Source organism: Talpa occidentalis, unplaced genomic scaffold (assembly GCF_014898055.3).
Source record: "Talpa occidentalis isolate TD23 unplaced genomic scaffold, MPIMG_talOcc4v2.1 talOcc4.17, whole genome shotgun sequence".
NCBI lineage: Eukaryota > Metazoa > Chordata > Mammalia > Eulipotyphla > Talpidae > Talpa > Talpa occidentalis.
In genome coordinates, this window is record NW_023601754.1 from 15,210,331 (window position 1) to 15,231,878 (window position 21,548).

The 21,548-nt window shown below is 42.3% G+C and overlaps 1 protein-coding gene across 4 annotated transcripts in view; it reads left to right on the plus strand.

Moving 5' to 3' along the window:
- The window catches only part of WWOX (WW domain containing oxidoreductase), a 403,146-nt gene that overhangs the window by 219,630 nt on the left and 161,968 nt on the right, over nucleotides 1-21,548 (plus strand). For all 4 annotated transcript variants that reach the window (XM_054697013.1, XM_054697016.1, XM_054697015.1 and 1 more), the window contains exon 6: nucleotides 16,974-17,062. In XM_054697013.1, the coding sequence (XP_054552988.1) occupies nucleotides 16,974-17,062 (89 nt within the window). The remainder of the gene's footprint in view (nucleotides 1-16,973; nucleotides 17,063-21,548) is intronic.

Genomic DNA, 21,548 nt, shown 5'->3' on the forward strand with positions numbered 1-21,548 from the left:
GGCACAAGGCAAATTTTATTTAGTTGCAAAACCATGTTGGAACTGAAAGAGCTAAGAGTTTATCAGCATTTCATTGCCTTATAAAAGAAAGGGTATTTTAATAGAAAACATTGTAGGAACTTTACCTATTCTAAAAGATAGCTATTGCATTTTATTTGATTAATTTTTATCTTGAAGTAACTTTAGACTCATATAGAACTTGCAAAAATAGTACTGACAGTTCACTTACTTCCACTAATTTCAACACTTACTTGGCATCATTTAATTATCAAAAACCAGTAAGTTGATATTGGTACATAATATTAACTAAAATTTTAAATTTTTGCCAGTTTTTCCCCAATATCTCCCAACCACAAAAATAGTTGCTACCCATTATCAGGGTTCAAAATGCTTTTTGTGCAGTGGTCACTGGGATTTATGTGTATGTGTGACAGAGAGAGAGAATGAGAATGAGAAATCCCTCACCCTACTATGTATAATTTATAGATTGCAGTATACTCATGCATTCCTGTCAATGCCGTTACTTTCTAAAATCTTGCTTCTAGAGTGTGCAAGTGAGGGGAGCTATAATTTGACAGGGTTTCATTAGACCTCTGCCTCCAAGAGTCCCAAAGAGAGAACGTTCCTTTTGCTACTGAATAACCTTGACCAGCACCATTCTTGTCGTCTACTTGCTCTTGATATTGTCAGTCCCTCAACCTATTAGAAACAAAGAGCAGGACTCTGGAAGAAATCCTGGCCACACCTGTGGACCCCAACCCTCTGGCTCACAGTTGAGATGGTGGGGCTCCTAGGGGGCTTGGGAGTTTGTCCTGAGCCACATATGAGGCTAGGGGTGGAGCCCCACTAGAAACCAGGGGAATGGACTCTAGACCACCCCCTGCCATCTTGCCGCGGTGCTTACCCCAGCAAGCCTGTCGCTCCCGCCATTGTGTCTGACTGACCAAGTGGATGAAAGGAATTCTTCAGAATGGTTTCTTAATAATAAATGCTTACATTTTCTCCTGGCCCAGGTCCAGCTCCCTCTCTCAATCTTGTTTTCAAGGTTGAACATTCCTTCAGCCTCAGTGACCTTGTCCTTACTGGCCTGAGGATGTCGCTCTCTATCCATAAGCCTCCTTTCCAGGGATGGTGTTTGCAGCGAAGACTATAATTTTATTTGGGGTTTGGATATACTGATTACATTTTAGCTTCTGGTATATTTTCTTACCTGTCACAGCCATTAAATTTATTTTAATAGTTACTCTACCCTCCTGATAGCCACTAAAGGGGGAATTGGATATTGTCTATCAATTGGCTAGTCTGTGAACTAAGGCTGTATCTAATTACAAGGCATTGTATCGGTTCTGATTTATTAACCATTTACTGTGCTTGGGAGAAGGTAGCATTTTTAGTAGCACCGTTCTGTCTGGATGTAGCATTCCAGGAGGGCAGGGTGCCCGGAATATCACCGATCTTACAGTTATTACTTTGTGTCGTATATAATCTTGTTTTTTCCCTGCAACAAATAAATCTTTGGAACTCCCTGGAAAAAAAAAAAAAAGAGAGAGAGAGAGAGAGAGAGAGAGAGAGAGAGAAACATTTGTGGTTACAGTATAATAAAAATAAACCGTTTGTCGTGACTACAGCTGACATTTATCAGCCTGTTTGTGGGTGCTCTTTCTCTCTCTCTATAATACAGAACATAATTTGTCACTTTGTAAATACATTCCAGTCTAAATCCCTGCCAGCATCTGTTAGTGTTTGAAGGATTAATGTGCTGCCCGTGTATGTCTGCACTTCCAGGGAACAGTGTAGCATATGATTATGGATCTGGGAGAGCAGGGGAACAGGGCATTTTCTCTGCTTTTTCCGACACATGCTGCCTCTCTGGCCTTTTCTGTACCTCGTGGGTAGGTACTTGGAATTTCATCCTTTGCAGGGAGTCTGATGGTCTTAAGCCTCTCTTCTCCCTTTCATCATCCTGGCCATAGGAGAGGTTGATATGCCCTAAGGATGAACAGTGAGATCCATTCAGGGTCAGCTTGGACTTGATCGTCTGTGCTTTTTTCCTCTGATCTATGACCTCAAGTTATTTAATTTCCATTTCCTCACAAAATGAAGTTGCTAACACCTACCCTTTAAAGGTTCGGAGGATAAAGGAAGAAATAAATACAAGTCAAAACAAAGTGTCCTGGGAAGGACCTGGCCGAAAGTCACTGGTTGGGGTGCTCTTACCCTTCATCATTGTCAACGGGGTTGTGTCACTTGGAGGATCCCAGTGTTCAGAGCCATCTGGAGATTATGATTTTGTTTTGGCTTTCATCTTTTCTCATTAATTAGTGGATTTTTCCATTTACTTGAGAATATTTATATCCCCATAAATCAGTTACTTGGTGGGTTCCTGGCTCAGAGAACATTCTGCCAGTAAGCAACTGGTTCTCAATAAGGCTTGGTCCCAAATCCTGGCAGTTCTGAGGGATTTAAACCCTGGCCGATGGCAAAACACTTCAGATTTCTATTGGAAGAGCCATCTTGTTCTCCCCAGCAGAAGACATGATTCCCCCTGAATGATAAATTTAAATGACAAGGCAGGCCACAATTTATTTTCCTATTTGGAATGGCTACAGTTTGTTTCACGGTAGAAGAAACGGCCTGCTTAGTAACTCTTTTGTGAGCAGTCTCTTTAATTGATGATTTCATTGCTTTGTTTTTTTGTGTTTACTTCTGTCTGCTGTATCTTGGGTTGTCCTCCAACCCAAGCTGTGTCTGTGTTTGCACCTCTTTTCTCTTCTTGCATGAAGAAGAAAATGTTAGTTCTCGTCTTTAGAAGTGTGTGTATGTGTGTGTGTATTTCTGAAATATAAACCCATCTGAACAGAACAGAAATATCACGCCCACATACTCTGTGGCCAAGATGGGGCTTGTGATTTTATGCTTGTTGTTGGGATTCTGGTGAGAACCTTTAGCAATTCTGGGAGTATATCTTTTGAGCCCAATTAAAAATGTCTATTTTTCAATATTCTAAATGTCCCAGGATTGGGCACTTTTGGGAAAAGTTGAGAAAACCCTGTTGCAATTTTTCACAGGCTTTTATAAACATCTAGAAATGCCAAAAATATATTTTAAAAAGCTTCTGTGTTCAAACAGACATGTTGAATTCTAGAAACCAGTTCATGTAACATTCCTGAAATTTGTTTAATAGGAGACACATTTTGCAAGGATCAACAGTAACAGATGCCCACTGCTAAGTCCATTTGTACATGCTCAATCCCCCACGCTGTTTTTGTCGGGTGTGATCATTGCTTTTATCGATAACCAGTATGGTAGAACAGCACATATTTCATGCTGTAAGGTATTGGTCTGGTACTCTCCTCCTTTTCTCTCATATATTTATCAGAATCTGCATATAATGTTAAGGCTAAGACTGTCAGTCTTGGGGGGAGCATACTGAACTTTCTTGACCCTGGTTCTAAAATAAGAGTCAGCGAACTGTGCTCTGGGGGAGGAAATCCAACCCCAGATCTATTTTTACAAACAAAGTTTTATTGGAACGTGGCCATGCCATTCATTTACATTCACACTGGCAGCCTTTGCTTTCTTGCTACCAAAGTTGAGGAATTTGTATGGCTTATAGAATCTAACATACTTTCTGTCATGCCCATTACAGCTAAAGATTGCAGACTCCTGTTCTAGAGGGTTCATGGCCATTTGGAAAGAAAAGCCTGTCCCACTAAATCAGAATGGCAGGTGGTTACATGAGTATCTTATCTCCACACATATGGGAACAATTCAAATTACACATGATTTAGTTATCAAATTTAGCTAATCCAAGGCCTAGAGAACAGGGAGAGGGGAGAGGTCAAATATAGCTGTTTTTTTCATCATAAAGTTAAAATTTTGAATGGGCAAAATAAACCCAAAAAAGTATAAATGGCTTGGGTTCATGGAGGGAACAACATTCCTGGGAGCAAAGGTCTGGAGCCCCATAGTGATCTCCTGGACTTGGGGATAATCCAGGGTTGGGAAGGAAGTTCTGACACAGACTCAAAGAATTATAAGGAGAACTGGCTTATCAGTCTGGAGGGACAACTGAAATCCCAGGCCTGCCAGCTACTAATTATATAATTTTTTGCAGTTTTTTTCATGCTTTCTCCGTTTTCTTTATAAAGTACGAACAATTAGATATTTTTTGTAAGGGCTGTTTAAGGCAAAATGTGATGAAGTCTGTAATCGTCCCTTCCCTGAATAGCATCTGCCAGAGAATAAGTCTTCCAAGTGTTTAATTAACAGTAAGTTTGGCCTCATGAAGTGGGTTTTGTAACTTATACAGGGGAAGAACGTCTTGTATCCTAGATGTGTGAATAAAGGTGACACTTGCATTGTCTGGCAAATGTGATCCTCTGCCTTAACAACCCAAATTCCTTTTGGGTGATGTGTGGTGTACCTGGATTCCCAGAAAGGAGGGAAGCCTCATCAAGTCAGTACTTTATGAAAAAGTGCCACATGTACCAGCCCTCCCCCTGCCCCGCCCCCATTCACAGCCATGAAAACTCTGGGTTATCCTGACACACAGAAACTTCCTATAGAGAAAGAACAGCTGTATTATCAAACAAAGGGGAGAAGGGGAAGATGCTGTTTATAAATATTGAAGAGGCAGGGAGAGTGTGCACTGAGGTCAAGCTGCTTTCACATGCATGCCATCCAGTGGGGACTCCTGATGGGCACAAATGAGGTGGGGTCTCCTGAGCTGCCCCATCCCCACGCTAATGCTGTCTGGATGCTGTTCTGAAAACACACTTCTAATTTAGCTGGATGCTTAACTTAACAATTGCCCAGTGTGATGCATCTGTCCCATTTGGCTACAAGAGAGCAAGGAGGGCATGAACAGGGTCACACGCTGATGCCCATATTTGCATGCTTCCCCCACAGAGAGGACAGAGCTTGGGTTTATTGCTTTGAATCTTGGTGCAAGTGTAGAATTCCCGGGACCACTCATCATGGACTCCTGTTTGCATGTCATTACCTGAAGCTGTCCTGCATAAGTCACCAGCCTCAGCCTCGAAACAAAGGCACAGACCGGCATCTCCTCTTTCTCTGCGCTTCTTCCTCTCCCTCTACTCAACAGTAACCACAGCTAGGCTATCTTGGAAAAGAAGCCCATTAATGTGATATATGCTACTGGGCTGAAGCATTTGAATTAATTCACAGTCATAATGGGCTATTGTCTCTCAAAAGACTTTTCCAGGCTTATTTTATGCTGTTTGGGCTCCAGAGTCAATTGGCTTTTTCAACCCTATAATGTAATGTCCACATCTTCCATGTCGTCTTCAAACCAGACATCCTTCTTCCCTGGACAATTGGCTCTCCTCATACCTTGGTAAAGGCCACCTGGAGCAGCCAACACATCCTGACATCCTGACTCCTTTCTAGAGCTTTAGGCTCTGTAGGGGCTAGATGCTCCTTTCACATGATCACCTATAGCAGTGTTCCCAGGTGACTTCTAGTGTATGATCCTCAGGGGGCTTTTTTCCAAGTGTGATGAATACAGTGTCCAAGCTCTTTTCATTTTGTGGCCCCATGTCGCCTAGAAACTCATTAGAGTCTAGGTTCATCTGATGAAGAAAAAAAGATACAGGGAGCCCAGTTCTTATGAGCAAGGATCCCGGGACCTGCACACTTTTCCTCTCAAAGGCTGTCAGTGGAGCTTTAGATGCCCAGCCAAGGAAGAGTTGCTGGTCAGTGTCTTCTCAGCACAGCCTGACACTTTGGGGAGGAAAGGCTAGTCTGAGGATTACTGGTTCTCTCTATGCACAGTTTATCTTTTTATTTATTTTATTTATTCAAGGTAACATTGCTTTACATCACTGTGTAAGATTCAGAGACAACAGAGGCACAATTTTTAATTCTAGTCTGTCGGTTTCTGTCTTTTAAAGTGTGAACCTAAGTCCATTTATATTTCTGGTGATGATATATTTGTACTAATCTCTGCATTTCATACTGCCTTTCCTCTCTACCAAGTATTTTCCTTTCTTCTTATTTCTAATTTTTTGTTTGGATTTTTTAAACTAATCCAGTTTTTTGATATGTCATGACCTCCATACTTAATTTTTTTTTTCCTTATGGCTGTTGGGAAGTTAGAGATTTTCTTCCTTCTTCCTCCTTATATTCCTGCATTTCCTTCCTTCTTCCCATATTTCTTCCTTCCTTCAAGTTACTCTTGAAATTTTTATGTACATATATACATTTTATCATGTCTCTATTATTTTAAATTGAGAAAATAAAATCTTATATGATTTAATTGGTAAAAGAAATTCCCACCCCCCACCACCCCAAAAAACTTCCTTGTTATTTCAGTTCCTTCTCCAGCACCTTTGTACATGTAATTTATTTGACCTGTAGCTAATGCAAAATATGCACAACATTTGAGATAATTTGACTGTGACAGCTCTTTTTTGTGCATATTGTTCTGAGTTTTCATCCTTTTTCTGCCCTTATAAATGTTTTGGTTGGATCCTATGAGAGACTGCTAGGCGGATGCCACTTTAAACAGGAAATGTCATTTCTCTCTGATGCGTATTTAAAAATCTTTAATAGTGTATCTGTTGTATATCCTGCCTTGCCTCTGCACAAACTCTGAAAGAGTTCTCTTTTTGGATTCATCCATAAATTAATAATAACTGCCGTGGTCACTCCTCAGTGGCACTATTGCATGTTTACTACACACTTTGTATACCTAACCCTTATCCATCATCAGTCAGTGTGGCAACTTCTGACAGGCAGGCTCTCAGCCAGTCAGCCTGGAGAACCAGGAAAAATGCCTGACTTTCCAAATGGCTTTTGGAAAATCGTTTCTACCAGTTTCACTAGCTTACTTTTATTTCAACTTGTGGATTTGTCCCAAGTTTAGTGATGTTTTACATTACTCCTTCATTTTATAGATTGAAGCTTGTCTTGAAAACCAGCTTTGTATCACTTACTGTACACCAGATATTAGAGTTAGACATAGAAAATTGTGCATTTTAATTTACTACAAATGTCAATGTGAATTATTGGTTGTTTGGTTGTTTTCGTTCATAGTCTCCTGCAGTGTTCTTGGGAATGGAAATGGAAATTGCTATAACCTTTTTGGAGGACACCCAGCAAAAAATCTATCAAAATTTAAAATGTGGGTATCACTTGACCTAGCTATTCTACTTCCAGGAATATATCCTATAGAAACAAAAATCATCTATTGCAGTGTATAGATATTGCAACATTGCTTTCAGTAGCAAAAAACCTGGAACCTACATAAAATACTAATTTCAGCAAGAGAAATACTTAACACGGGATAACTGCATAGTGTTTCATTGAATTCTTTCTCATAGTAATCCCAAGGAGAAGGTTCTCCTAGTATTTCTGTTTTTACAGATATGGAAAGTCAGGCCTTGAGAATTTAAGTAAAAAAGTTTACAAAGCTAGTATATATAGGGTGCAGGAGGCTCAACTCTCCAAAGGGAATCAGGTTTTAGTAAATGATTGGACACCCCTACAATGGGCTAATAAGCATATTGGTTGAAAATAATGGGGCTAGAGCTCCATTTAGTTACATTCATTTATGTGCTGATTGGGAAAAAGCAGACTGTAAAATAACATATGAGCTGTGGTGCTATGTAGGAAAATACTCTTACACAACATTTTATATGTGTGGAAAACATTTTTCTGGGAGAATTTGAATTAGACTGTCAATCTCTCTTGGGATTTGAATGATACCTTTACTTAAAACATTAACTACTTCTGCATTATTTGGACATTATTCAAGGAGTCAGTTTTATTTTTGTAGCACAAGATGGATTCAAACAGTTGAGGACCACTGAGGGTGAATTAGAGTGCCCCACTAAAGTTGCACAGGCAGCTTCAGCACACTTTGGGGTCAGAACATTATTTCTTGTTGTCTGTGCATGGTAGAATGTTTACCTGCATCTCTGCATCCCTGACCTGTATCCATACATATCTGCACACACCTTCAACAAGTTGTGGAAACCAGAAATGTCCCAAGACATTGCCAGGTGCCCCCAGGGGGGGAGTTAGAACACCACTGGGCAAGGACTCTGGGATTGTTTCTGCTGGCACAATCTCTCTGTGTGTGGTTTTCTCTACTCTAAGGACATGCTGAAGATCTCCTCTATCTAATGATCTTGCAAACTTGCCTTCACTTAGAATTCAGGACCCCCTAAACCAGAGCAGACAAGTCTTATTTTTCTCGCTCTACTCAGTTTAACTACTTTTGATCTGTCACCACATCATCCACAGGCCCCTGATCTCTGTGTTTTGATCTGTCCACCTCTTTTTGAAACTAGGAGGGGGCACTGATTTTCCTTCTATCAGCGACTTACTCCCCCAATGTAGGGGGTTCCAATGTTTATTAACAAGTTTCATTAAGAACACAGCTGTTAAAGATTCAAAACAGATAGACTGTTCCTGTTGAGAATATAATTATACAGTAAATTAGCTGGTGTCCAGTAGGTTGCCTTTTAAGCATATCTTCAGTGTTTCCAGTACTTTACGTAAGATATAGGGCCTGTTTATTAAGAGTCTTCAACTGTGTATAAAACTAGAGCAGTCAAAAGTAATGGTGTCTGCTGAAGGATTCTTTATCATATGAATTTACCTTTAGTCATCTATTATTTATTTCAGCTATTTTATATGCCATTATAATAAATATTATGACAGAGAAAGCTTTTACGCTTCAACTTATTGTACTACTCTTTACTTGCCTACAATCCTTCAGGAAAATGTAACCATGCTTTACCTATAGTTAACGTAAATCATCACTTACATTAGAATGAAAAATTCACTATGAAAAAAGATTCTTTCTTCAATAGCGAGGCATAAATGCACAATCATGTTGACTGCCAAACTCCCGTGCCATTCGCTGTCCTTCCTTAAACTGTTTTTAAACTGCAAAGTGAATACATTGCATACAGGGAAATTGGAAGGTTTTCGAATATTTTCACTCTCTTGTTAGCTTCTGGCAAGATAAGCATTTTTTATCCAGAGTGCAAAATATTGCCAATTACTGTCTAAGCATTTTTAATAGTTTTGCTTTACGTGGCACGCAACTCATATACCAAATTAAATAAGCTGTTATCCAGTGCAATTTCTCCTTGAATCAGCTTCACCATTACCTGTAGATATTGATACAGTTATTTTGTAAATTGAGTTCCAGCAACACAAGGTAAAAAATTTCACCTGTGTATAATGAAGAAAGAGTTGTCATGATTTTGGTATTAGGGATATTTGTGTATTTTGGAGGGGCAGGGAGGGAAGAGCTGGGGGTGCTTATGAGGACCCAGGAGTAGAGGTTGATGCTTAATGGTTGATTTGAAAGTTAAGAAAGACAAACTCTAGCCTTCAAGGCCTTAAGAAAAATCCAGGGCTTTACTAAGGATTGTTCTTCATTTGTTTGAAATGTAGAATCTTTTTCAAGAGCATTTCTTTTTTTGCTAAATGCACAGTGATGTACAGGTTAAGTCAAACATGTAGAAGCTGTGAAAGAGACTTTCAGGTTCTACTTTTTCCTTGAGTTCCTACTTGGAAAGGGCAATTATCAATGTGTCCTTTTAATGCTTAGGTTTGGCCACAACTGGGGAAAACTCCTCATCAGACTTGCTTGTGATGCTAGGTTGGGTTTTTCAATGAAAGGTAGAGGAGCCAAAATTAGATTCAGATATCTGCTTCCTCCTGCATTTTGCAGGAGTAAAGATCCTGTTGTCCATGCCACCATCACCACCCCTTAAACAACACTGGAGAAATTAGCCTTATGAAATCCCACATAGGATATTGATGAATTATTAAACCAGTTTAGTTAGATCTGTATTGTAGTTCAGTGAATAATGTCATGTCAATAATATGCTCAGCGCCAGTGTCTCTTGCTGTTGTAAATGTGACAACTTCTATTTAAGGTTTCAGGACATAAAACCAGGACTGAGAGTATGTAAAGTGGAAGCGTGAGAGACATCAGCATAATGCAATTAAGGCCCATTGGATTAGAATTTGCAGGATGCCATTAGCAATAAGCCCTGAATGTAGATTATTGCCTTGGTTACATTTTCTCTTTCAGCAATAAGCTTCTCTTGTAAATTCTAAACATATAAAGTAAATACAATATAAAATAGACACAAATCAGAATATATAGATGATGTTAATTTCTTTATAGCTGCTCAGGGTTCTGTGTTGAAGAACATGATGGTAGGGGCACAGCTCAGTGTGGGATTGTAGTGAATTTTGGAACTGACCAGGTTTTGGAATCCTGGATCTGTGTATTACTAGCTATTTCTCTTTCAATTCTGCCAGCCTCTGTGTTCTACTCTGTAAAATGGGGAAAATTATGTATGAAAAACTTCAGAGAGTTTTTCATATTAGTATTAAATGAAAAATAAGTGCCAGGTTTAGCATAGATACTCATTTTTTGCCCTTATTATGAATAATTTTGCGTAAGGAAATGCTGTTTTTAAGGAAATCTAGAAACAAGCTCTTCTGTATATGTAAGAGAGGGTAGGTCAGACTGACCACATCACACAGATTGAAACCTTCGAGGTAGAATATACAGTGGCTAACTCCCCATTAACAGTAAATCTTGCATCTTCAGTTTCATTGGATCAGTCCCCCATAGTGGGATGAAAAATTCCTCTGGTTGTCTTGAGAGCCAGCCTCCCTCCATCCATTTAGCACATCTGGGTGTGTCCATCCTTCTGCCGCCCCCATCTGTACCCGTGTGCTCCTCTTTCTGATCATCTAACAAGTTATCTTTTCACACAAGCATTTCTTGCTTGCTAGGATTGTGCCAAAAGTGGATTCTTTGATCCAACCAAGTGGAGGAAGCAAGGCTCATACACTAGTCAAGAGTGATTGTAAGTATAACCACTTGATATCACTGATGGGGAAGAAAGGAAAGAAGAAAAGGAGGTGGAATCCATGGAATATTCATTTTTCCTTTGAAATCTATTAATGAATGAGTGAATGAATTCACCCTTGCAAATGTTCCTCATTGTTGACCAAGAATAGGACAGCTTGCTGCCTGAGTGAGGTGATTACAGATCCGAAAGTTTGCAGTGAGGGCCTCTGAGGGGTGAGAAGGGTTGGTGAGCACAATGACAGGTGGGATATGAACGGTGGTTAAATTATGGTTTTGTGCAAATTGTGGCTCTGCTGGCTACCTGGGTGAAGTTGTACAGTAGCTTACTGGACTTCAGTTCGCCCACCTATGAAGTGGTGGGTGGTTCCTGGAGGCATGGAGGGGAGTATAGGAGTGCTGTGGAGCTGAAACTCAGAAGCCCAGTGCGTTGAGATTGCTCCCAGGAGCCAGTGATGCCCCCACTCAGTCCTATCAGGACGTAGTGAAGCACTTTAGTGCATATACTGATCATGATGGATGATGGTGAAAACAAGCACAAAAATCACCATCATGATATTCATTGTAAATAATTATAAATTACTTATCAGTTATTAGGCACTGTTCCAAGTCTCTCACATATATTACCTCATTTGTGGATAATACAGGTGCTATTACGGATCTCTCTTTACTTACCACAGGGTTACATCTCTATAAACCCAACCTAAAATGAAAATAGTCTAAGACAAAAATGCACTGACAACACCTAACCCAATAAACATCATAGCTTGACCTAGCCCACCTGAAACATGTTCAAAACATTTAACAATAGCTAGCATTTGTGCAAAATCATCTAACACAAAGCTTATTTTAGAATAAAATGTTGAACATGTTTCAGTTTATTGAACACTGTACTTAAAATGAAAACAAGAATGTCCTAATTTAAATTTTGAAGTAAGGTTTCTACTGAATGTGTATCACTCTCATACCATTGTTAAGTTGAAAAATTGTGAGTCGAAGACATTCATATTATCTCCCCTTTACAGAAGAGAACTCTGAATGCCCAAGAAGTTCAGTTGCCCACTTGGTAGGTCCTGGAACTGGGATTCAGACCAAGGCAATCCAGCTCAGGCCATGGCTGCATCAGCTCCTTTAGACTCAAGATACTCATTGACTTTGGGACCTGGGGTACCATGACCTCAGGGGGATTCAGTGAGCCTCCTTCCTTCTACTCTGGGGTTGTGTTTATCCTGCGTTGCAGAGTAGCTATTCAGTCTTTCTCTAAACACCATATGCTAATGAAATAAAGGAAGGAGACTGCAATTATTAATATGCTTTATTATTGAAAATTAGTGGGCATCCCATTTTCATGGTACCTTTCCAAATAATAAGGATAATGGTTATTATTTATATGTCTCATACCTTTTGTACATGTATCATTATGCTAACAATGAAAGGCCAACAAACATTTTCAAATAAAACAGCTGAGGGCCAGGACCCTCAAGTAACCTCCCTGCCTTCAGGCTGCCAATGCTCTGGTCATGCTGCGCTGCAGCTCCAGGTCAGCCTGGCTCTGCTGTGTCTGCTGTGGATGGCAATGTTTCCATCTCCCTACATCCCCCGCCCCCTTCTGTTTAAATACCGCACATTTCCCAGATGGTTCTTTTGGTTTCAGGCGGTATCACATCTGAGTCACACTTGGCTAATTCGTAGTCAAAAAATGGTATGAGCCATCACAGTTGCATCCCGACAGCCAGTAGCCCCTTTGAGGTTGTGTGTACGGATCGCTGAATCTCCAAGACGGGTTTTGGAACTTAATAAACAACAGACCAAGAAAACTTGGTCTATTGAGGGTGCCAGAGACCTATGCTTCCCCCACCCCTCAGTGGCCCTGGAACCCAGGGGAAGGGAAGAAAACAATGTGGGCTTTTAATTAGGTCTTCCTGGCTGAACCGTGGGTGTCAGGAGCTGCTTAGAAGTTGCCTGATGCTTTGTGTGCGGGATGCCACCTGTGCAGTTCTGTTTTAAAGCGATGGGTCCCAGCATCTGTATACATAATTTAAAATAAATTTACATTCCTATTTTGCTGGCAATGATAAGCCTGTGTCCTGTTGTGATTAGAGAAAAGAGAGGATGGGGGAAGGGTGGAGAGAGGTGTTTCATAGAATACTAAGATTTAAAATTCTTTGAATGAAGTTTTAAAGTTCTGTTCAGCAAAGGTGAATTGTTAGGTAGTAGAATGGTAGATGGATGGATGAGTTGGTGGATGGATGTAGAAAGGAGAGAGAGAAGGCTATATGGAGGACTAATAGTTTATTTGGGAGTGATGGGATTGTAGATGCTTTTACTTTGTCCACATTTATCTGTCTTTTCTGAAATTTTCTACAATTAATGTTAGTGTGCAATGGGAAATCGCCTGTGATAAGCCTGGAGGTAGACAGGGCTGTGTCACCAGCTGTTTGTTAGTATAGTTGATCTTTGTGATGTATTTCCGTTTCTCTTCTTTCTGTTCACATGGAAGTTTGTATCTTCTAGAAGCCAGGCACAGCCCCGTGGCTTGCTCTCACTCTGAAATATGGGCAGAAGAGACAGTTATGCTGTTGGGTGGGAGGCGTGGAAATACCACACTGTAGAGGCTGGTGATGAGACAGTAGGTGGCTGGCTCCAGCTGCTTGAGCCCCTGCTGATCATGAGGGACATGGTCTCATTTTGTGACACCGAAGGCGTATTAATCCTTGGGTGTTTTACAAGGTAGAGTTTGGGGGGTTTCCTTGGGGTATGTTGATTGAAATAGGGTTCTTTGGTGGTGATGAAGCAGATGAATTCGGTATAGCCTATGTGAATCTATACATGTGATAAAATATGGCAGGGATTTACACAAAGGTATTCCAAATTAACAAATTAAACAAAACAAAACAAAACAAAACAAATGCACCCAAACACCCAGGGAAGAAATGCCTGCAGTCTCATACCCTGTATTGTCCAGCATCAATATTTTGGTTTTGCTGTTGGGCTAGGATACCTAATAGTCAGATGTCACCACTGGCGAAGTTGGGAGACTGATATATGGACACTGTTGACTCTATTGTTGTCACCCCTTGTCTTTATAATTAATTTTCGATAAAGTTTGTGAGTTAAACCGAGAGGGTAAATTGCGATCAGTTGCAGACAAACAGCCTGCCTTGGTGAAGGAAGCCCACACTGGCAGACCCAGCCTCTTGCCCTCACCTCACAATGAGCAGCTCACCCATCATAAATGGCTCCCGATGGTAGCCCTTCCACTGTGCATGCCCGCGTAGAGCATATCACACGATAGATACTCTCAAAACATTTCTCATTCTGTCAATCAGAAAAGCAAAGCCCCCGACCCACACACATAAATGCACACACACACCATGATGCCCAAGCTGTGTTTTATGTCCCTGCACTTACTGTCTCCCACGGTTTCTCTGCATCCCTCAGGGTCAGTAGCAGAAACAGGAAACCTGATCCGGAGGGCAGGAGAATTACCTGAGTAATAGTGTGGACTTGAATCACTGTCCCCAGGAGTCTAGTAACCCTCAGCTTGTGGATTAGTCTGTTGAACTACTTGATGGCTTGTGACCCCTTGGTCCCCCTGGATGTGTATGTTCTGATTTTGTTCTTATTGCTAGTGGCAGCTCTGTGCTTTATTTTAAAGTGAAGGGGAGAGAAGGACCAAAAGACAATCTACCAATTGGAAGTTACACATACAGAGGCATGCACAGGCCTACTTGATCCTGCCGTCATTTTCAAAGCCGCATTGCTTTGGGGTTACCATCTGGGAATGTTCTCCCACTTTTATGGGGGGAATATGCAAATATGCACATCCATTTTTATAACATGTAGCCTGCCTATCCCTTGGGACTTCCAGAGGAGGCTTGGTTGAGAGGAACAGTATCTCTGCCACCCCCTCCCCAACAGGAAGAATCTCTGACTTTGCTCTTGCAGTATATTCAGAGGTCTGTAAAATTTTATGTACAGTGTGAGTGCCATGTTCCAAGCAAGTGAGACTGGGGCCAGAGGAGGCGGGCAGAGGGTGAAAGTCCACATTCCTGGCTACCTCTGAATGTTAATTGTTTACAAGGCATAAGAATCTCTGTGGGGAATGAAAGTTAGCATTGGCCACCTGAAGAGACTGTAGCCATCAGATAAGTATCAATTATTCAGACAGAAAGCGAGTGGGTTTCACTCTTGATCTGCAGGCCCTAGCTCTGTACACAGGGCATGACCTCACTGGAGCGGTTCACCTCTGGTGGCAGTGGCCTTCTCTATAGGACAAGGACCCCACAGTACTCTTCCCTGATCTCAGGAAATTCTAACAAGACCAAGTGCGGTCACTTTCTCTTTGTCCCTGGATCAAGCGAAATGCTTCTCTTCCTCCTTCAGAATTCTACAGGTTTCTGCATTGTTTGTTATCCGAGGAATTGAAATCTACATTGGCTAACTTGCCTTTGCTGCTGGGGGTCGGGAAGGCACTTTACACTGCACCCCGTCCCCTAGACATGATCTTGATCCTCTACTAGGCTCTGCAGTGATAGCACGTTCCTGGAGGGCCCTTGGTGTTAACACGATTCTATCACCCTCCTGCATGGTACCCACCCAACCACTGTTTGCTGCGGGTGGCATCAGGGAATGCTTTTGGCAAGTAGGCATCTTATCCTTAAATCACTCCCCTCTACCAGGCAGGAGATTGGGTGCTTTATACTTATCTTCACAACTCTGTAAGCAGATGACTAACACCCACCTTTTGAGAACAGGAAAATTGAGGCTCAGAAATCCTAACTGGCCCCAACTCAGTGATCTTTCCAGCTGTCCTTGCCTGATGTCTGTTGCTCAAGACTTGGAATTGGTTAGAGTCCAGGACTCAGGCTGCCGAGATGAGCTGCTGCAATACCCTGAGTGTCCTGGAGCGGCGCGTCTCCATCTTAGCCGGTCAGGTGGAGGACACTCAGCTGCGCCGTCTGTGGCTCCCTTCACAACCTTAGTGGTATCATGTTATTCTCTTGGTCTTTCTTTAGCATCACTGTCTAGACAAGAATTCCCAAGATCACTGTTAGTTTTATGGGATTCTTCTTTCCTGAATAGGCAGGTGGCCTCTGCCTTCTGGCCTGCATGTCCTTCAGAGGCAGATCTAAGAAGCCATAGTATTTAATCTGGGACCCTAAAGTCCAGCCAGAAGTAAAAATTAGATGTGTCCCATAAACACAAGGCAAGTCTGACAGACATCCCTGAGGTTGAGCTTTCCAGAGTCCTGCCTTGAGCCCTGGCACACAGTTGTTGCGAATCCTGACCCCTCCAGTCTTCTTCTCATGTCTTTGCTGGAGGAAACTTGTGCTTTAGCATTAGACTGCCTTGCATTGTCCTTGCCACCACCCTCTTCCTAGATTGGTGATGTCTTGTCAGATGCCACTTTGTAAAATAGGGACAATATAGCCCATCTCTCAGTTGTTGTGGGCACGTGATGAGATGGTGACACCCAGCCCACGCTCTGCTCTGAATAGACGTGATCATGATTGGCATCACTAGTGTATCTATATGTGTACCACCTGTCTACGGAGTTTGTGGGTTACTATGCTGGGGTGGGGGTGGAGGCCTACATCCAGAGTTTTCCTGGACTAAACCAGAGGGATCTGGGCCTATCTGGGTCCATTGGAGTTTTGCCTGCTGTTGTACTTTCTATAAATGAGTTGTCCTAATTTTTGATGCAGACTTGGTGGAATCATTTCACAACCCAAATGGCAGCTTTTGAGATTAAAATGTCATCTGAATCCTTGCAGGAGCCAGGCTTTGTCCTGGTGTTCCCCTGTTGCTCCAATTTCTTAGGCCACAGACTGAGGGGAGAGAGCTTAGGCTGAGGACCCTTTGGAGTGGAACAGCACATCCCCCAGCCTGCAGGTTTAACAGAGTCCAGCCACACAGCCTCCCCAAACTTGGCAGTAAAAGCCCGTTCTTCCATTCATTCGATGATTTATATTCTCTCTGGGCGTCTAATATTAAACAGGGGAATTCTGACATGTTCCATAACACATTTACTGTAACTTGATACCATGAACTAAACTTGCTGTTATTTATCATTTCTTTTTATTTTCTCTCATTCCAGCACAAAGCCAAGGTAGAAGCAATGACCCTGGACCTTGCTCTGCTCCGTAGCGTGCAGCATTTTGCCGAAGCGTTCAAGGCCAAGAATGTGTGAGTGTTCCAGCAGCGGGTCATAGATCATAATAGCTTGCTATTGTAATGTCTTTATCAGATGAACACAACTGGGGGAATGCAGGGCTGCGGTGGTGTCCCGGCGTCCAAACAGGGGACTCATTTATATTGGCCTTTTAGGCTGTGCTGTCCTTTCTACATTGTGAGTCACCCTCATTAAGGGATGTGTCATCGATCTAATAAGGGCTCCCCAGTTAAAAAAGAAGAGATAGAATTAAAACGCTCCTAAAAGTGTCAGTGAACAAAAACCAGCCCACATGTAAGTTAGAGATCCTGGTTAGAGATACTTTGCAGCCCACCTTAGAATTGAGGAAAAGTATAATTTCACTGTGTTCAGGAACAAGAGCCCTCGATATCCAGTATTGCAAGGGGGCCAAGAACCAAGCCATGAGGAGCTTCTGCTGTTTTCGCAAGCCCGTGATGATGATATGATGCAGTGCGCAAAGGTAGCTCCAGAAAAACGTAGACATGTGTCATGAGACATTTGCTCCTTCTTGCCATCCTTTTTCGGTCTTTCAAGTTGCCTGAAGCCTCAGCCCAGGGCCAGCGTGTTTTCTGTCATCGCTCACTGAGCTTTCTTTGGAGCAGGCCCCAGCCCCAGTGCTGGGGAACACAAGGGCTAGCTCCATTTTCCTACAGTCTTTACTTCCCAAGTATTTATTTGTATGGTTGCCTCATATTTAGGGCAAGTTAGTACTGGCTTCTCATTTAACATCGCAGTTTCAGTTTCATTAAAAAATAGCTTCTCCAAATTATTTTTTTTTCAGTGAATTGAATTAAACATGAGGATTAAGTTAATAATAATCAGGCGGTGCCAAGGCTAAGATAGTTCCAGAAGTGGCACCAGAATGACTGGATTTGGGGAAGGCTGATAAAAGACAAGCTCCTTTCAGTTAAGCTCTGCCAGGATCATGGGTTTGGTAGTTCTCCAAGCAGGTGATGGATGTGCTGGGAGGCATCTGAACCACAGATTCGAATGGTCCAATGTAGGTCTGACAGTACCATGCCGTGCAGGGTCCGCTCCCTCTTGAGGCTCTGTTCATGTCTCATGCTGCTCTTTTAGACAAGACATCCGTTCTCAAAAGCCATTTCTGGAGCAAGCAAGTGACCTGTATCCTTGAATCACACTGACAGGCTTTAGTGGAAGTTGCACCATCCTCCTAGGTGCAGGGCCCCTCCTGTGCATGCTCAGCTCCGCTGCTGACCATTACCAGATCTCCCACAGACCTTCAAGTCAGGTTACAGCAACTACTTCTACATCATTGTCATTTCCACCTTCATCATTCATTGTTTATTTACTTAACACACATATTCTGAATGCATCCCAAGTCCCGGGCCCTCTTCAAGGCTTTGGAAGAGAGTGACTGCCACTGGAAGCCCCGTTAACCTCAGGCAAGCCATAATCCCAGTTGTCAACAAGCAGTTTTATTGCTAATGACCCAGTCCTTAACCTAGAGTTTTTTTTTTTTTTTTTTAAGATTTTTTTTTTCTTTTTTATTTATACAATAGCTGGGGTATAGGCCAGAGGCGCGGGAGGGTGATAGGATTCACCAGAGACAGAGCAGGGAGCAGAACAGGTAGACAGACTGAAGGCACTGATGAGGGGAGCAGCGGGTGAGACAGGAGAGGTCTGCAGCTCCATGTGGGAATATCCATGCCTTGCAGGAATCGAACCCGCGCTGCCGAGGCTGCGGACAGCTTCACAGCACCGTGCTTAACCCACTGCGCCACTGGGGAGGCCCCTTAACCTGAAGTTTTTGTGGTTGGTTGTGAGGGAGTAATAATGAGAACAACAATAGCAGGAGAAGTAGCCCATCTATTGAATGCTTATACTGGTCCATACACAAGGAATTTGCATGTTTTCTGATATAATCTCAAAGTAACTGGTTGGGGTGACATTAGGATGAGCTCTGTTCTACAGAGGAGGAAAGTGAGAGGAGAGAGTATTAATTATCTGAAGTCTCAAGGGTGAGATGCAGAGGGGCTGAGATCCTGCATGTTGAGTCACCCCAGGGCCCCTGCTTAACTGCCAGGCTATGCCCTGGTCTTTCATTTTCAATGAGATGGAAACTGAGATGAGAGACAGTGGGCGACTTTCATAGGGTCACTGGCCAGGCTGGTGGCAGATGCAGGATTTTCTCCCGGTTCTGACTCTGCTCTGGCGGGAGCTCAGAAGTGCTGCCTCTTCAGGCTCCCTCCAATCCTGGAGTCAGAATGCTTGGAAGCAAGCAGTTTTTCCTATGAGAGCCAACTGTTACATAATAGGACTAGCTTCCAAGTCTTAACAGGACCATTAGTTTTTAACCATTAAGTCGTTCAGAAATCATCAAATTCAAGTGCCTTTTGTAATCACCAAGCCAAGCCTAAACTCTTGGAGAAAGCCATCACCCATTTTGCCCTAATCCTTGATTTTAGCAAACAACTTGGAGCTTTTGTACTTCGAGGTTTAGAGACAAGGGCAATTTTCCTTTTAGCAAGCCCTGTACCACAATCCTCTTTTTTATGTCTCTGGAGAGTACAGTCTTTTACATGGCTTAGAGAAATATTGTGGTGGCTAAAATATGCATAAAAAAGTGAGCAATTTTGCTTTTGAAATGCTGCCAGAGTGAATTCTCCCCTGGATAGACAGATGACAGTTCAGTACTTACAGGTCTTTAGATTCAGAGGACTGTCAGAAGTGAATGTAAGTGCCAGCGACTAGGCTGCCAGAAAAACACGTGTAGCTATATTCTTATCACCTCCCATCTTCAGACATTAAAATTTCCTTGTGTGTAAAACATAATGACAAACGAAAGGAAGGCTGCCAGTTTGGAACCAATCTCTTTTTGTGCTGTTGGACCAAGGAGCGGAAAAACCCTAAAATGTAAATCCCACATGGATGCCCCCATTTCACATTTCCTTGTAAAGCTTGCCTAAGAACATTGCAGAAATATTGTCAGGCTGCTTCTCCCTATGCACATTCCCTGGGTTCATGCTGTAGCTCTAGTGGGGCACTTCATGCTGGGACAGGCAGTGGGCTGTGTCGCTGGAGACAGAAAAGTCTAAAAACAGATGCAAAGTACAAACATGGGATGGAGATGCCTCCTTGTGCCATGGAGCTACCCTCCATCTGCCTCCAACCAGGAGGAGAACTGGATTCAGCCTCTTCTGGGATATCCTTTCTTTGGGGGTACTTATGGAGAAGGAGGGAGGCCATCTCTATTTTATAAATTAAAGACCTTTTACAGAGAGACTGAATCACTTTCCTAAGATTCGCAAGTGGTGAACCCAAGTCTGAATCCAGAACAGCTATTCCTTTAGTGACATCTTCTTCAGCCATGTTTTTCAGAATATGGAATTTTGTGTTCGTTTGCTGTTGCTGAGTAACAAGTTACTCTGATTTAGTGAATTTAAAACATTGAAAACAACAAATAGTTCTGTTTTTCTCTCTTTGGTTAAATAGATTCCAATAAAGCCAATGAATTTTAACCTATAGTTTCCCCCTCACTTTTTAAAATTTTGCATGGTTTTGTTTATTTCTTTTTTATTCATTACAGGGATTTCTGAATATCACATCCCCTCTGCAACTACCCTTTGACACTTTCCTTTTTAAAAAGAAACTTTAATGCACCATATTTATTTATTTTTTAAAGATTTATCTATGATTAAAGGAGAACTGGGGTACAGGCCAGAGGTGGGGGATGAGAGGCTTTATCAGAGACAGAGTGGGGAGCAGAACAGGCAGACTGACTGAAATACACTGCTGAGGGGAGCAGACCAGAGAGGTCTGCTGCACCGTGTGGGTAGCTCCCTGGCTGACCAGGGATCTGACTAGTGCTGCAGAGGCTGTGGACAGCTTCACTATGCTGTACTTAACCCCTTGTGCCACCAGGGAGGTCCTAATGCACCATATTTATTTGAACAATGTTGTTATCTCTGGTCTAGACTTCCTCTAGACTAGAGTTGTCTATACTCAATACTAGTGACAGCATCCCCGTGGTATCATTTAACCTGTTCTTTTGTCTCCTAAGTTTCCTATGAAAAGAAGCTTGATCAAATTCCAGTTTAATTTTTTGGCAAGAATGCTTTGTATTGGCGGTATGGCCTTCCAACAAGAGGGCGCAAAGTCTGGCTTCCATAGCCACTTTGAAGTCTCAGCACCAGCAAACCCTGACCATCTCCTTGCTCTGCCCACCCCCTTTCCAATCATGCATTCTGTTAGTCTCCACTCATTCTTCTGGGTGGTCAGCCCAGGAAACCTCAGCCTGCTTCCAGACACTTCTCCCAGAGTTAATGGTGGTGGTGGTCAGCCAGTGTGTCTCAGGTCGAATTATTTTGGGCATTACTGGAAAGTTCCAAACCAAAGCCTGTGGTAAGTCCCAACCAAACTGAGTTTTGAAGGCTATTTTTGTTTAAACTGCAATCCTGTAATGCAGCCAGACTCCCCGCCGCTGGCAGGCACAGACATCTATGAGAGTATGAGAAG